Source organism: Pholcus phalangioides, unplaced genomic scaffold, assembly GCF_987345545.1.
Source record: "Pholcus phalangioides strain wild (caught in Gottingen) unplaced genomic scaffold, Ppha-v1.0 ptg000011l_1, whole genome shotgun sequence".
In the NCBI taxonomy this organism is placed as follows: Eukaryota; Metazoa; Arthropoda; class Arachnida; order Araneae; family Pholcidae; genus Pholcus; species Pholcus phalangioides.
This window is the reverse complement of record NW_028301604.1, coordinates 63,635,834-63,651,555: the sequence shown is the minus strand read 5'-3', so window position 1 is coordinate 63,651,555 and position 15,722 is coordinate 63,635,834. Positions and strand designations below refer to the sequence as shown.

General features: G+C 33.5%; 1 protein-coding gene across 3 annotated transcripts in view; it reads right to left on the bottom strand.

Moving 5' to 3' along the window:
• Positions 1 to 15,722, bottom strand: part of LOC149080697 (serine/threonine-protein kinase 32C-like) — a 135,443-nt gene that overhangs the window by 35,708 nt on the left and 84,013 nt on the right. For all 3 annotated transcript variants that reach the window (XM_089239913.1, XM_089239911.1, XM_089239912.1), the window contains 2 exons: positions 2,856 to 3,019; positions 1,582 to 1,619 (listed from right to left, as the gene is read on the bottom strand). In XM_089239913.1, the coding sequence (XP_089096039.1) occupies positions 1,582 to 1,619; positions 2,856 to 3,019 (202 nt within the window). The remainder of the gene's footprint in view (positions 1 to 1,581; positions 1,620 to 2,855; positions 3,020 to 15,722) is intronic.

Genomic DNA, 15,722 nt, shown 5'->3' with positions numbered 1-15,722 from the left:
ATTAAACTTCTCTGACTTACTTATTTCTCAACTGGATTGTAAAAAAGATTGGATTGTCCAAAAATTTTAACTAGTCAAAGTTCAATAATATTAATTGATAGAATCTGACAATCTGATAGAAAAGATACACAAATATGTACTTTTGGCTGGTAAAAAAAAAAACATACCATAAAAATAATTGTATAGGCTACTTTTCTGCTTTAGAAATTATATAAGAATTTAGTGCGGATAATCGAGTTCTACTGTATTTCCTGCCATCAATGAAACCCAGTATATTAGTAGTATACAAATACAAATACAAACTATCTTTACATCCTATCCTTTACAAAGTGTAAATTTTTATTAGGTTTTTTCGCCAGGATGATATGAATATAAACAGTCGATAGTCATTTTGAACAGGTAAAATACATAAATACTTTTTTTTTTCCAATTTTGTTATTTTAAATCCCTTTTTTTTACTGCCGGTGGTTTTACCATGTTTTTTTATGTCCGTGCTCATCTTCCCTAGCATTAGCTCGGATAATTGAGGTTCTGCTGTATATAGACTTTTGTTATAGCGTCATAAAAACTAGTGTGAAATTCAAGCATAAAAAAGTTATTGTAACTTGACTTGTCTCTTTTCCTCTGTTCCCCTCATGTGATCGGAGTTTCTATTTTTCGCTGATTTTCTTCCCAGAGAAAGATGAAATGTATTTCATCGAAAAAAAACAAGAAAAATTTGAACATTCTTAAGGTTAATAGTTAATCACCCCAGCATTGAAACAAAACCTGTGATCGATAAATTATAATTAAATGAATCGGTCAATAGCAAAAATAATGTTAAATATAGTGTCATTGCAACACATATAGTCAAATGCGTTTTATTATGATTTTTTCCCCTGAAAAGATCAAACACTTTTAGAAAGTTTGCGGCTATTACTTAAAACAAGATTAAAATGATGCGGAAAATATTTTATTTGGAATTAACCAAATGGCATTTCATTGTTTTGAATTTCCGAGAAACCCGAGTTCATACATTATGATTGCAAGTACAATATTATCAAAAACAAAATCTATGTGTTGTTAAAAGCTTTTAGAGAATTAAGAAAGACGATAAAAATAAATTTCATTCTGAAAGAAGAGGCGCTTCAGAGAAAAAAAAGGACACTTAGTTTGAAATATATTTGAAACACCAACATTTACACAAATATTTGACAAATATCTTAATGCAAATATGTAATCATTGTAGAGACGTAAAAAAAACAGTATAAGAAGTCCGGTTTTTACTATAAAAATTATTCAGAAATTTCGGGATATGAAATCACGTCTCTGATAAAAGAATTTTATTAGCTTGAGGGAAAATTTTCAGTTTTCATCAATTATTTTAATTTCATTCAGTTCGCATTTCCTATCAACCCCAAAGTTTTCAATACTTGCCATATTGCATATCAATGAAAATTTTGGCTAAACTTTTAATTTTTAAGCGATACATTTTTCAAACAAATCAAACAAAGTTTGCATTCAATTGAAACTTGAAACGTAATTTACCAAAAAGGTTTTAGCAGTCAAATAAATATACAATAAATAAGCATTTATACCAACCAAAATCATCTAAAAGAATATTGTCCGGTTTTATGTCCCTGAAAAAATACATTATAAAAAGGTTATTTTAGAAAAACGTAGACATATCAAACAATTTTAAATTCATTATATTCCTCTCTCATTACTTTTTTCGAAAAAATATTTATACGATAAGTTAAAAATCATTATTTTAAGAAATAAAGGAAACCACGACGGGTTTCATAATTTGATAAAATCGTTGAAAAGTATTATATTTCGATTCATTTTATCGTTTAGCAAATAAGACGCAATTATTTCTTTCATTTTAAGGGGGGGGGGAGGAACAGAATATACAACATCGTTAGTATTTGAAGTCTTGTGTCAAATATTTTTCACCAAAAGTCGATGAATAGTTAATTAATGAGATATATTTCGGAAAGACTCAAATAAATGACAGAAAAATCCTCTTTTATGATGTACCGCAGCACCACCGTCAACAGAATAAAAATCGATTTTCTTAACGTTAATGGAAACTGTATTTCTTTGATACGGATAAAAGTTTTTCTTTTCATTCGCAAACATACGAGATAATTAAATGTACATGACATCGACAAATTCAAAAAGGTTATGATTAAGTATTTATTTTGTTTTCCCTGCAACGGAATAAGTAGCACTTATTTCGTATCTGATGAAATATCTGTTACAGTTCACAAATTTACTGAGAACTTCTCTTTTTTGAAAAAAGATCATTTTAAAAATAAGTGAAATATTTGATAATGAAATTTTTCGTAATCGCTTTTTGTACTTGCAGCGATGGGAAAATACCTAATTTACCAACGATGTCAAATGAAATTAGTAATAAAATGATTTTTCAATTCATTTTCGTGAAGGATCTAATTTTCTCACACTGAACTAAGAAATTCTTTTTAATTTAACTCTTTTTTTTCATTTATTCAAGTTTTTTAATTGAACACGGGTAAACTTTTTATACTTATTCCTCTCTTAGACATTTTTTAGATCTTATCGAATATTTTAATAATACTAATTTATTTATTTCTGATAATAACATTTTTTACTCTATGTTCAATTTACTTGGATAGTGAACAAAATTAGATAGATATAAGACTATCTCGCAATCTTTGTATAATAAATTGGTAGTTTATTTATAGTTAACGCATATCTATAGAAAATACTTAAATTTTCTTGCAGCGTACGTTTTCATTCTTCGTACTTCGTGTAAAACGTATCATGCATCAACTAACTAATGCTTATATGTATTAAATATTCTTAATTAATAAAAATAATTATTCGTTTACCTGTGCAATATATTTTTCGATCGCAAATAATCAAGAGCCAATCCTATCTCGCATAAATAAAGGATAACTCGGTCCTGGTCGAAATTAGAGCTGCCTTGTTGCAGATGATAACGCAAATCACCACCAAGAAGTAAATCAACTACCATGAACATATCTTCTTCATCCTGTAAAAAATCACCAAAGAAATCAGTTTAAAACCGAAACTATCTGGAAAAAAAAAAAGAATTGTACTGATTATAATATTTGCGAAGTAAATTTCGTACTTGACAATATTCTGTCACGTATGAAAATTGCATCAACATAATGTTGGATTTATTATAGCACACACACGCGCGCGCGCGCTGCCCTTTCACTAAGTGGCAAATATTTTTAAATCCAATATTTTTTTATCGTAAGCATTAGACGTCATTAAACGCTAAAATTGCAAAAAATTTCGTGAGAACAGAAAATAATTTTCGAGAAAGAAAAAATAACTACTGTCATTACAATTTGAAAGAAATCTTCATCAGAAGACAAAATAGATTAAAATGAAAAGCCATTAGGTGCGACAATCGATTTGTGTTTATACTTAAATTTTCTAATTCATCCTACTTATTAGTTTTTTTCATTAAATTAATAATTAGCTGTAGTTTTTCGGGGAAAATATTTTGTCTAGCAATATATTTTACCATTCTTTGAAAATTTTACTTTCCATGTATGGATTTCTATTTCAATAAGTTTTTCAAAGTTTATTTTCTATGCACTTTCAAATACTTGGATATATGATATTCGACGTAACAATCATTCTTCTTTCTTTCTTTCACGTTAACTAGCACTTGGGTGTGACACTTACGCTGACGACTGCTGCAGGAATATCTTCAACGAAAGCTTTATTACGTAATTTATAATGGATTATCTTAAATAAATTTAAATTAAACGCTATAGAATACTGTCAGAAAAGAATGTGACCGGAAGCATGTATTAATTATAAGATGTCAACACGGAAGCGGAGAAATTTCAGTTCCATTATGCAATCATAAAGAAGCATTTAATTATAAAATCACAAATAAATCTTTTTCATCCTTATTTCACGTAAAATTTTAATGTTTATGTTTTTTATAATAACAAAAATTATATTTACATATCAATAGAATGAGAGTATTATTAATCCATAATATGCAGGATGTCCTGTAAGTGCTAATGTGGCCTCTATCTCATCAACCGTCCGTCATAGAGGCATATATATATATATATATATATATTTTTTTTCCAGTTTAAAAAATACTCAGAAGGCGTTCAAAAATTACCCTGTACCAGTTTTGAGAGTGAAAATACAGTGTATCACTAAATAAAGCAAAATATACGTTTTTATACGGTCCCTTTATCTAACTTTCAATCTTCCCTCAAACTCTGAATTAGAAAGTTGTTGCCCAGTATCTCCTGAGGCCAACAGAAAAAATTCCACGTTTCCAAGTGAAATATTCGCTAAGATATTTTTGAATTCAAAAATCGGAGAAAAGTTATGAAAAAACAGCAAAAAAAACTAACGTACAATGCTCCTTCCCCTCATTTATGCTGTCCTTTCCCAACCTTTCTCCGATTTTTAAATTTGAATATCACAGCGAATACTACACTTAGAAACTAGGAATTTTTCGGCTTCAGAAGAGACAGGAAAACAACTTTCTTATTGGAAATTAGAAGACAGGGGGTTGGTATAAATATTTACATTTTTCATTCTGTTACACACTGTATTTTCACTCTCAAAACTGCTAGAATGCCCCACTTCGGAACGGCTTTCGCCGATTCCCAAGGACCGACTGACCTATGTTCAACACACTCTCAAAACTGGTACAGGGTAATTTTTTGAACAATTTTTGAGCATTTTTAAATTGAAACTGCCTCTGCGACGGACGTTTGATGAGATAAATGCCGCATTAGCACTTACAGGACACCTTGTATACAGGGTACACAAGGCACAGATTAAAGCCCTTACTCATCCTCTAATCTTCGGAACGTTGATCATAGAAACGCATTCATTTCTAACAAGAAAAAGTATTCAAATACAGCGTATATTTGAAATATATGTGATTTATTTACTAGAGAGCGCGGTAGCTAAAGTCGATAAAGATATTCGCCTAAAGTACCAAAGGATGTTTAGAGGTGTCACGAGTCCAACAATCAGTTTTTCCTCGTCAGAAACTTTCCTCGGCAATAAATTGTAGGTCCCGGTCTGATCAACCCTAACGTGATTAAAACAACAAAAAATATGCTTTTAAAATCTATGATTGAAGATGTTTGCTTTAGGGAAAGCTTGTTTTCGATACTTTTAATTTTTTGACTGACTTACCCATAAACAAGTTATCCAGTTCATCACCCTCTATGGTGCCCCCATCTGCATCGTAGTCTGTCCGTGATATTGTTCTTGCAGCTGAATGGACTGCACCTCTTAATGCAATATTTGATGTTCAACATGTCATAAATCATTATTTTTCATGAATTTTTAAAACGAAACTATTACTGTAGATATAAGAACAACATTTACCAAATTTTATGCTGCGAGGCAATTTTATGGCCAATGCAGCAACATTCGTCTGTGCAGGTGTGGGTTTCCATCATAGCTATAATATGGATTATTTTCTCTGGTCATCCAGAGTCAGATCTAAAATGAGGGATCCCTGTTTAATAAGCCCATCAGCAGCCATAAAATGCTCGTAGTATGACAAAAATAAACAAGCTAGAAACTTGTACAGTTAAAAAAAATCATGTTCGAGATGAAGATCATTGTTTTAATCCTCAAAATAATACTCAAGTATGCTAAAAAAATTCAATTGTGAAATAAAATTGACTGAAAAAAGATGCTGCAGAATCTTTTGAGAGAATTTTCAGAGTTTATGAGCTTGGAGAATGGTAATTTGATATGGTGTATATAGTCAATGCTCATAGTTGGGACATTTTTGAACTTTGATCTGAAAAATCAACCCCTCAATAAAACGTTAAAATAAAAATAAAAGTACCCATTTTCTGAAGGGTATCTAGGCCCTTTGTACTGAAAGTTTCAAAACTTCAGGTGTACATTTAGTACCTAAAAAAATAAAATGATGTTTGTTCTAAGTTAGGCATGGGTACTCTAACTCGGGACCGTATAGTTTTAGTGTGTTGTTTCATGTTTAAGTGCCTTAATTTTAACTTGGGACCGGTTAAAATTTTTTAGAAAGAATTCCAATGACAATACCGCATGCTATAAACGGTTCAGAGATGTTGTTCATCAAAAATAACTTCACAACCTTTATGACCAAAATCACTCTAGTAAGAAAATATCATACATCACAGCACACGTTAAAAAAAGGAGCAAATGAATTTACGAAGTTGAAAACTTGAACTAGAACAACTTGAAGTAGAAAAACTTGAAAACGTTAATGTGTGTAGCGACTTTGGGGGACATGAACGAATAAAGAACAAAACATTTTGAAATGTTTGCTAGAGGACAAAAGTGCAGCAATCTCAGACGACACTAAAGAGGTTTTACAATTCTCTTTATCTCATTTAGTGAAACTTCGTCAAATTAATCGACATCAGGAAATGATCTTTTTTACCCATGTAAGTTCTCAATAAATGGATTGTGAACAGCTGCTCATCTGAAATAGCATCTATGACCATTCCTATGTAATTAATTTGTAATTCCATATAATATGTGCCTAACATGGGGCAGTGTTCCACGTTTAGATAAACTTGACTCTTTCTACTCAAACCGGGCTGTAACTAACAATAATGGTGATAAAAAAAAGATTGCCCGGCATTTCATAGGGGAGACATGACCTAACATTGCCCTAAATCGCGAAAACCCAATGTTTAAACGTAACTGTGGATCTAAGTAGTTCATTGAAAAAAACTTATATACCGATTTTCAGGAAAACAACATGAAAAACTTTCAACTTTTAGAACACTTAATTTCAGTAGTGTAGAACGTGTTTCAACTGAAACACATTCTACACTACTGAAACTATCGTGAAATATTAGCACAACAACAAACAAACATGATTACCTGCTTTAGACGTAATCTGCAACAACTGTCAGGGCTACTAACTTATTAAAACAAAAAGCCCCAAATCGTCCCAAGTTAGGTCGCGTCCCAAGTATGGGCACTTGACTGTATATTTAATTGAAAATAAGAAGTAAAGTGTCACGAGAAAAATCAGTCATAGCACGAAAATTGATCAGTTTACTAAATTGGAGAGAGCTTAAAGGATATTACTACCTTACCATAAGTTTCGAGTAAACCAGATATAATTCATCTATCGGGAATTGAGATCTTTTTCTCCCTCAGCAACATAATAATGAGAACATTCTCGGATTTATCTCAAATTATTACAGTCTCGAGATGAGTTAGTATCTTCTATTCGCTTATTTCTTTCAGGATAATATCGATAAACTATTTTCCTTCGCTTTGCAACCAAAGTTTTCTCCCCAACTAATTTAACTTCACGAAAAGAAATTTACGTATATACCATAAGCAAAATGAAATAAAAGAATTTAATATTCGTAAAGAATTGAAAGAATTCGTGATTTCTCTATGTTCGAACGAACGTCACACCTGTTGCACAATTTAACATATTCCTCAGAAAAAATTTAGTGAGTCGGGCGTGTGAAATCTCCGAAGCTTCGAAACTATCTACTTTGCATAACAATACGTATTATGACACGAAGGAGGTCTATCAGACAACTTCGTATAACCCACGAACATTCTAACACAACCCCATCATTTACATGGGACTCGATAAAACTTGAGCATTATATTAAATATGACGCTTTTGTAAAGAGTAAAGATTTTTCAAACCCTATTCAGTACCGAAAATTTTATAGATGCACAATATATAACAAAATCTTTCATATCCGGAAAAGACCTGTTTATGTGTACGTGTAAGCGTGAGCTGTGTCTTTTACGTGACTTCAATGATCAAAGAAATAGTGCGAATAATTTGTGAGCTTTTTGTTAGAAATATGTAAAATTTTATAAATAAAACACGTAAATGTCTACAATATTTTAAATATCTTCCGAGCCGTCTCTTTTTCATCCCTTGCTCGAGTTACTCCACATTTGTAGATACTGGTATAGATGCTACGAGAAAGTGAGAATGACACTTAATTTTTTTAATTATAAGGTACCGATATTTAAATTGCATGCGTATAGATGAAAATTTCTCCCATCATTTCCATACAAAAAATTCACTAACTGAGAGGAAAATATTTCTAATACCTATTCCTCACCTTGTATCCTATCATTGACAAAACTCTTTCCATGATCCGTTGAATAATCGAGAATTCATTTTAATTTCTTGAAGTGAATTTACTTAAACTAATTGCCTAAAAAAATACTTAGCTGCAAAGAAAACCAATGTGTTCAGTGATGCATCGAATAATTTGATTTATTATACGATACGGCTACGTGCCGATAATGAATAAATCATTATCGGCACGGAAAATCAATAACAGCATTTGTTAAAGGTACGCAAGAGAAAAAATTATCTCAACAATAAAATATTTATTTCATTCTATAAATGCTCATTCGAAAAGCTTTTATAATGAAATAAAAGTAACAACAAACTTGCTGTTAAAAATTGCATATTCTTAATATTTAAGCCGATAAATACTGAAGATTGAAGTTATTTTCCATTTTTTAATTTACCGATCTTATTAACGTTTTCTCCGTAATGTTTTTATTTGAGAATTTTCAGAATCCGTATGAAATAACTTTTCTGATTCTCATTTTTTATTAAAGGACATTTTTAGAAACATATAATAAGAACAGATAAAAATTAAATTTCACAATTAATTTGCATTTTCGTGTATTATTTGAAAACACCTCAAGAACATTTCGCAAAGGAGAGGAAATTGGTATACTTGCCAATGCAATTTATGCTTTTATCGAGGACATTTGGAGAAAAAAAACGAGTTCCGTATTTTTCCACTGAATAAGCTTCGGGATGCATAAACCATATTCAGAAAATGGTCATAGAAAAAAAATAAAAATGGCACTGTTTACGCACAATGTTTATAATTTTGTGAAAGAAAATGTAGACTATTTGTTCGCTGAAGCTCGACTTGAATCTTTTTCTCTAACACTCCTGCTTATACCTAGTCGTGTGGTGGTTTAAAACTCTTAAAATATGTCGAAGGCAGCGAAGAGCATCCAGACCTTAAAAGCTTTCGAAAATGCCATTAAATGTGGCAAAAGACTGGATCTCTGTGGAAAAACCAAAAGCCTCTCTCAATGCTTCAGGCAAAGTGATTAGTTGAAACTTCCAGCTCATAACAAGTGAAGATGCACAAATTTTATTTTATTTTTTTCTGAGCTATTCAAATATTTCGAAGACGACTTTTTATCATACTTATAGTTTCTGTCATAAATGTGCGGTATAAACAAAACGTTAAGGCATGTTTTGATCCAGAAAATCATGTGGCGAAGAATAGCTATGACCGTTTTTGAAGACAACATATCTATTCGAATATCCCAGATGATTCTCCCGAAATGTCAAATTTTTTGTCCCGAGAATCTAGCACAAAAAACATTTCATATCCATTGGAGGGTTCAGCATGTCTTGTAGAACACTGTGTATTGATATTATTCCTATGATAAATCCCGATATAACTATCGCGTATTTCACTGCAAAGAAAAATAATTATGAAATTTCATTATTTTTCCTTGTCCTCAATCAAAATTTCTATATTTTATGATTTAAACTAAAGTTTGAAAAAAAGAAAAGTGCTCAAGTTTTATTGCATTATATATAACACTATACGAGAAATCCTAACGTTATATGAAAAAAAAGCTCATCTGTTTCGAAAATATAGTTGAACTCGGTTGTGTAACGTTAGTAATTGATGGTTCTGACTAATTCCTATAGAGAATAATGGCTAACCTTGCTTACAGCTATAGGCGCCGCAACCGAGGAGGCTGAAATATCCTCAGCACTCCCTCCCAATAAATTTTGGGAGAGGGGCTGAGGCCCTCCCAATAATTAATGAATATACAACGCAGCGCAACTCTTCCCCCCTCCTGCATGAGTCCCGTTTTATATGGGACAACTACTTCACCAAACACCAACTCTGACCATGTCATTATATTGCAATTTACTGCCATTAATGAGATGGGTTGGAAATGAAGGCACTGTCTATCAGTGGTCACTTCAAGCTCGTTCGGGAAAACATATTTTCTATATCCGTCCTTTGGTTGGAACTGGGGACTCTGACAACAACCTTCACGATGGTAAACAAGCAACTTACTACCACGCCACTCGGCACTCGGGCGCATATATGGGACGACTGGCAGCTTTCAGCCTCCTCAATGTTTCTTCATGCGGTGCCTATGCTTATAACGCCAATGAAAACGCAACAACCTCGAATATAACGAAACGTTTTTTGTCATTATTCCATATTATTTACCATAATTAGGGTGATAATATGACATGTATGAGAACATTTAGTAGTTTTGATGATCTTCTTGACTTTTTTTTATTTGAAAATACCCCTTGTTTTCAACGAAGCTTACTTCAATTCATAGATCTTACTGAAATTGGGGATGAAAGTAGTTTGCATAATTTATATAGATTATATTACAATTATATTACACTAATTATGACTATAAATATCAATATTAATCTCACATATTTGCCATGTTTTCAATGCCATCTTAATGCATGTACCCACCTGGGCACGGCCCGGGAGCCTCGTGTGTAGAAAGAGCCTCATGAAAATGAGATCTAGTCAAATTTTCGACAGTGAGTATGCAAATTGGGTAGCGGGTATTTCTAGCCAGAGGCAAGGATCTCCAGAAAAATGACTGCCTGATGCCTACGATCTGTTAAGACGGCGAAGGCCATGTTCAACTTTTTTCACATGAAATTTTTTTCACTAAGAAATGTATGTGCAAGCAAAGCACCAGGACCAGATGATATCTATCCCAGGGTTCTCAGGGAAGGTGCTAATGAATTGTTGGGGCCAGTCGCACAGATATACAGGAGTAGTGTTGCTGAGGGTATCGTCCCGAGAGATTGGAAACTGGCTAACGTTGTTCCAATATTTAAGAAGGGTAGTAGAGAAGTGGTGTCTAATTATCGTCCAGTGAGTTTGACGAGCTCCCTCTCGAAAATTTTGGAAATTATCATCAAAAGGCAGTTTGTGAAGTGGATAGACGAGAATAATGTATTGTCGGATAATCAGCATGGGTTCAGGAAGGGGAAGTCATGTGTAACTAACCTCCTTTGCTTCTATGATTACGTGACTAAGGCTTTGGGTAAGAGCAAAAATGTCGACGTTGTTTACCTTGATTTCCAGAAGGCATTCGATCGGGTCCAACATGGCAAACTCTTGAAGCGTTTACACGAGATTGGAATAGGAGGCAACTTGCTGAATTGGATAGAATCGTGGTTAAGAGATAGGTCGCAACGAGTTATGGTGAACGGGGAATTCTCTGGTTGGACAGACGTCACAAGTGGAGTTCCTCAGGGAAGTGTCCTTGGCCCCATACTTTTTTCACTTTTTATCGACAAACTCGATCAGGGTATCGATGGAATTACTAGCAAATTCGCAGATGATGTGAAGCTAATGGGGGTAATCGGAAATGAAAGCGATAGGGAGTTGCTCCAGACCAACTTAAACAAGGTTGCAGCATGGGCAAATGAATGGAGCATGACGTTTAGCGTAGATAAGTGCATGGTCGCTCATTTTGGTTCGAACAACCCACGGTTCTCTTACGAGTTGAATGGTGTCACTATCCCGGATGCAACTAGAGTCACCGATTTGGGAATTCTCATTGACGAGCGACTTAAGTTTTCTGAACATTGTTCAGCGGTTGTCAAAAAATCGAATAGAATGCTTGGTCTCATTTTCAAAAAGGTCTCTTCGCGTTCTCCTAAAGTCATTCTTCCGCTTTTTCGAGGCTTAGTTCGTCCTGGACTGGAGTATGCTGTAAGGTTTTGGAGACCATACCTACAGAGGGACATAGACTTGGTTGAAGGGGTGCAGAGAAGAGCTACGCGTGTCCTTATTGGCACACGGGGCTTGAGGTATGAAGAGAGACTTCATTTTTTGAATATGTTTACACTGGATGAACGCAGGTGTCGAGGAGATATGATCGAAGTGTTCAAAATTTTCAATGGGATGGATAGGATGGACCATGAACTTTTAGTACACCGCCTATCGACTGCTTTTACAAGGGGACACCAGTATCGATTGGTGAGGGACAATGCAAGGTTATGGTGTCGCAGGGAATTTTTCTCCAATAGGGTTGTTAATAAATGGAATAGCTTACCCCCGGAGGTAGTAAATTGTAACACAATTGACACGTTTAAAAAGAAATACGATAAACATGTTGGGGTAAATCGAGAAGCTATCCATTCTTAGAATAAGACAACCATAAGTATTCTTTATGGGCATTGTATAATATTTTATCATGTGTATATATTGTTTGTAATTTGTGTTAATTGCATTTTTAATTGGGTTGCTGTATTTTTGAAACATATGGCAACCATATTTTTATGGGCATCTTTTTATCAGCCACCTCGTTGGGCATTTTGCCTGTTGTGGCGTTGTATTTGTATTTGTATTTGAAATACATTTTAACCCTTTATTTCTCAATCTTATATTCAAATCTTATATTTTTCAAGTAAAGGCATTTTATATTTTGAGCTAGTTTCTGCACTTTGTATCTAATTTCGACCAGGACCGAGTTATCCCTTATTTATGCGAGATAGGATTGGCTCTTGATTATTTGCGATCGAAAAATATATTGCACAGGTAAACGAAAAATTATTTTTATTAATTAAGAATATTTAACACATATAAGCATTAGTTAGTTGATGCATGATACGTTTTACACGAAGTACGAAGAATGAAAACGTACGCTGCAAGAAAATATCTTATATCTATCAAAGTCTTATATCTATCTAATTTTGTTCACTATCCAAGTAAATTGAACATAGAGTAAAAAATGTTATTATCAGAAATAAATAAATTTTGATTTAAAAATCAAAGCAATAAATCGTAAAACTTATAAGAAGTGAACTTATATAATGACTTTTTTAATTTGAAGATTTACATATTTCTAAATGTTGTAATGCTTTTTGGTATTAAAATGTTTGATTCTTGATTTTATCCTATTCAATATGAGAGAAATCGTGTCTCTCCACACACACTTTCCGACGCTTCAGACATTAGGCGAATGCATCTTTCAACTGCTTGGGTATGGCATGAATATTTTCACCATTCCTTCCAACTTTTACTATACTAAATAATTTTATACATTTAATAATAAACAATAAATGATTTTTAATTCTCTGCTTGTATTATTTTCCCTGTGAAATCGATTATTTTTAACTCATTATTTTAATTTTTTTATTAACAATTTGCATAAAAATCGATTTTTGGCAAATATTTAAGCCTTGGGGCACCGGAAGAAATTAATTGAAATTGAAAAGATTTTGCATTTATGCTAGTATGCTTAAAAGAAAACTTTTGCACCCCAAGCCGATTCTTTTATCCACATTTCGATTTTTCGATCCACCCTACTGCAGAGCCACTTTAGTGATCTCTAAATGTTTCGGGGATCCAAGCGATCTGGAAATGTGCCCGGGCCGCTTAAGTGCTATGGAACTGTGCCCTGCATCACTCAAGTGATCCTCTAATTATATATGCCGCGGATCACTCAAATAATCTGAGAATGTGCCGCAGGTGACTTGAGTAATTTAGAACCGCACTGGGGGGGGGGGCACTTAAGTGATCTAAAACTACGTCACAAGTCACTCAAGGGATCTCTAACTGTGTCACGGATCGCTTAAGTGTTCTGAAACCGTGTCCCTGGTGATTTGAGTGATCTGAAAATGTGCCACGCGGGCCGCTTAAATGCTCTGTAATTGTATCACCGGACACTTAAGCGATCTGTAAATGTGCCGCTTAGATCATTTTTACAAAATCAGGTTTGAGGAAGGTAGGCAGCATCAGATAACCTCAGGGTCATATTTGGTCCGCGGGCCAAGGACATTTATGTGATTTATCATTACATGGCTTAGAGGGTGGGTCGCAATGAATTTATTAAAGATGAATTTTGAGTTCATAGCCTTCAAATAACATTGAAATTAACAGAAATTGATTATAATAACATTTAAAAGTATTTTCTCTCGAAATTTGAATTTAGAAAAATATATTTTTGCATTAAAAAAATAAATTTTTGATCGTTGGGGTTCACAAGCCCCCCATGCCCCCTATGCCCCCGTGTACGTCTCTGATCCCACCAATATGCGTTAGGATTCAGAGAGGTAGAGCTGATGACGAAATTTTGCTGACAAGGGGGAGGGGGTCAGAGTTTTGCTGACTTTTGCTGACAAGGAGGGAGGGGGTCAAAAATGGCTAAAAATTTGCTCACGTAATACTTGAACGACCCCAAAGAGGCAACGTTAAGGCAATTACGATCAACTTTCTATATTCTGGATACATAAAAGGTGTGTTATCGCCACCTTCTCTGCACCCAATGATATATTTGTAAAATTCTGTCATTTTCATTCCTTTATATTTATGTAAGAGTTCTTTTACAAATGACCATTCTTCCCTAGGTGGCTCTTCTTTAGAAAGTATATTTTCATCTTTATACAGGTATTCTCATTTCCTTTACAACAGAGACAAATTAAACTGTCCATTGCTTCATTAGAACTTGGGTTGTAATTCGTTTTAGAACCGTTATACAGAGTATCATTTTTTTTTCATTGGACTCGAAAGGTTTTGCACACGTTATGTCATTCATAGGATTCAAAACTGCGTCAAAATCAATGAAAATGTTTTCACTGTATACTTTCTTCGAACCTATTTGCCCAAGTTTACAACCAGATGGTCTAATACAAATACAAATACAACGCCACAACAGGCCCAACGAGGTGGCTGAGAAAAAGATGCCCATAAAAATATGGATGTCATATATTTCAAAAATACAGCAACCCAATTAAAAATGCAATTAATAAAAATTAAACTGTCTAAAAACTGTTTTTTGCTTTCACTGAATTTTTTGATCTAACCTGAGCATTTTTAATTTTTATTTGTCTATAATACTCATTTCCTTTTTCGAATTATGAGATAAGTCTTTCAAGCATATTCTCGGGTTGTTATGACATTTTCCTATTCGGATTTTCGTTAATTTTTCAACCTCTCAATAGGAGTTCAGAAACTAAGGTTGTCTGCTTCAAAAGCAACAGATAGTTTGTCGACCAAGTCCAAAACATCTATTAAGAGACAAATGCTTGTAACAAAGTTGAACTCAGAGACTGCCTCTAAAAGGCTGCAGGATTTGGTGTCAGCCCCCCTTTTTAAAAATAAACGTAGGTGACGAGCATTATACAGGGATCAGAACTAAGTTACAAATAAATCTGTATAATCAAGTTGAAGCTTCTTACACGGTTTACCTCTAAACCCTTGGTATTTCACTTTATGTTTATTGTCTTGTACATATTTTCAAAAAAAAAATCAACTTACATTTTCATGAGTATTTTTACCCCCAAAGAAAATTTTCATGAGTATTTTCATCACCTGAGGAAATTTATGCAATACTTCAGATGATATTTTGACGTGGATGAATTTGTAAATGAAATAGAGTATATCAGATTTACCCGTATTCAGTGCAACCGATAGATTTATGCACTGCAAATGCATGGCTTGGCGATCGACGTGAGTGCAAAGAAACAAACCATAAATTAAAAAATTCCTAGGAGTATAATTGCAGATAATCTTATGAATGCTAGCAAGAAAAAAAAGCTGTAGGCAATCTTTGGACACGGAACCACATCCTAAAAAGAAGTTACCATTCCCTACGACGACAATCGATATGATTCGTATGACCACTGGCGCGAA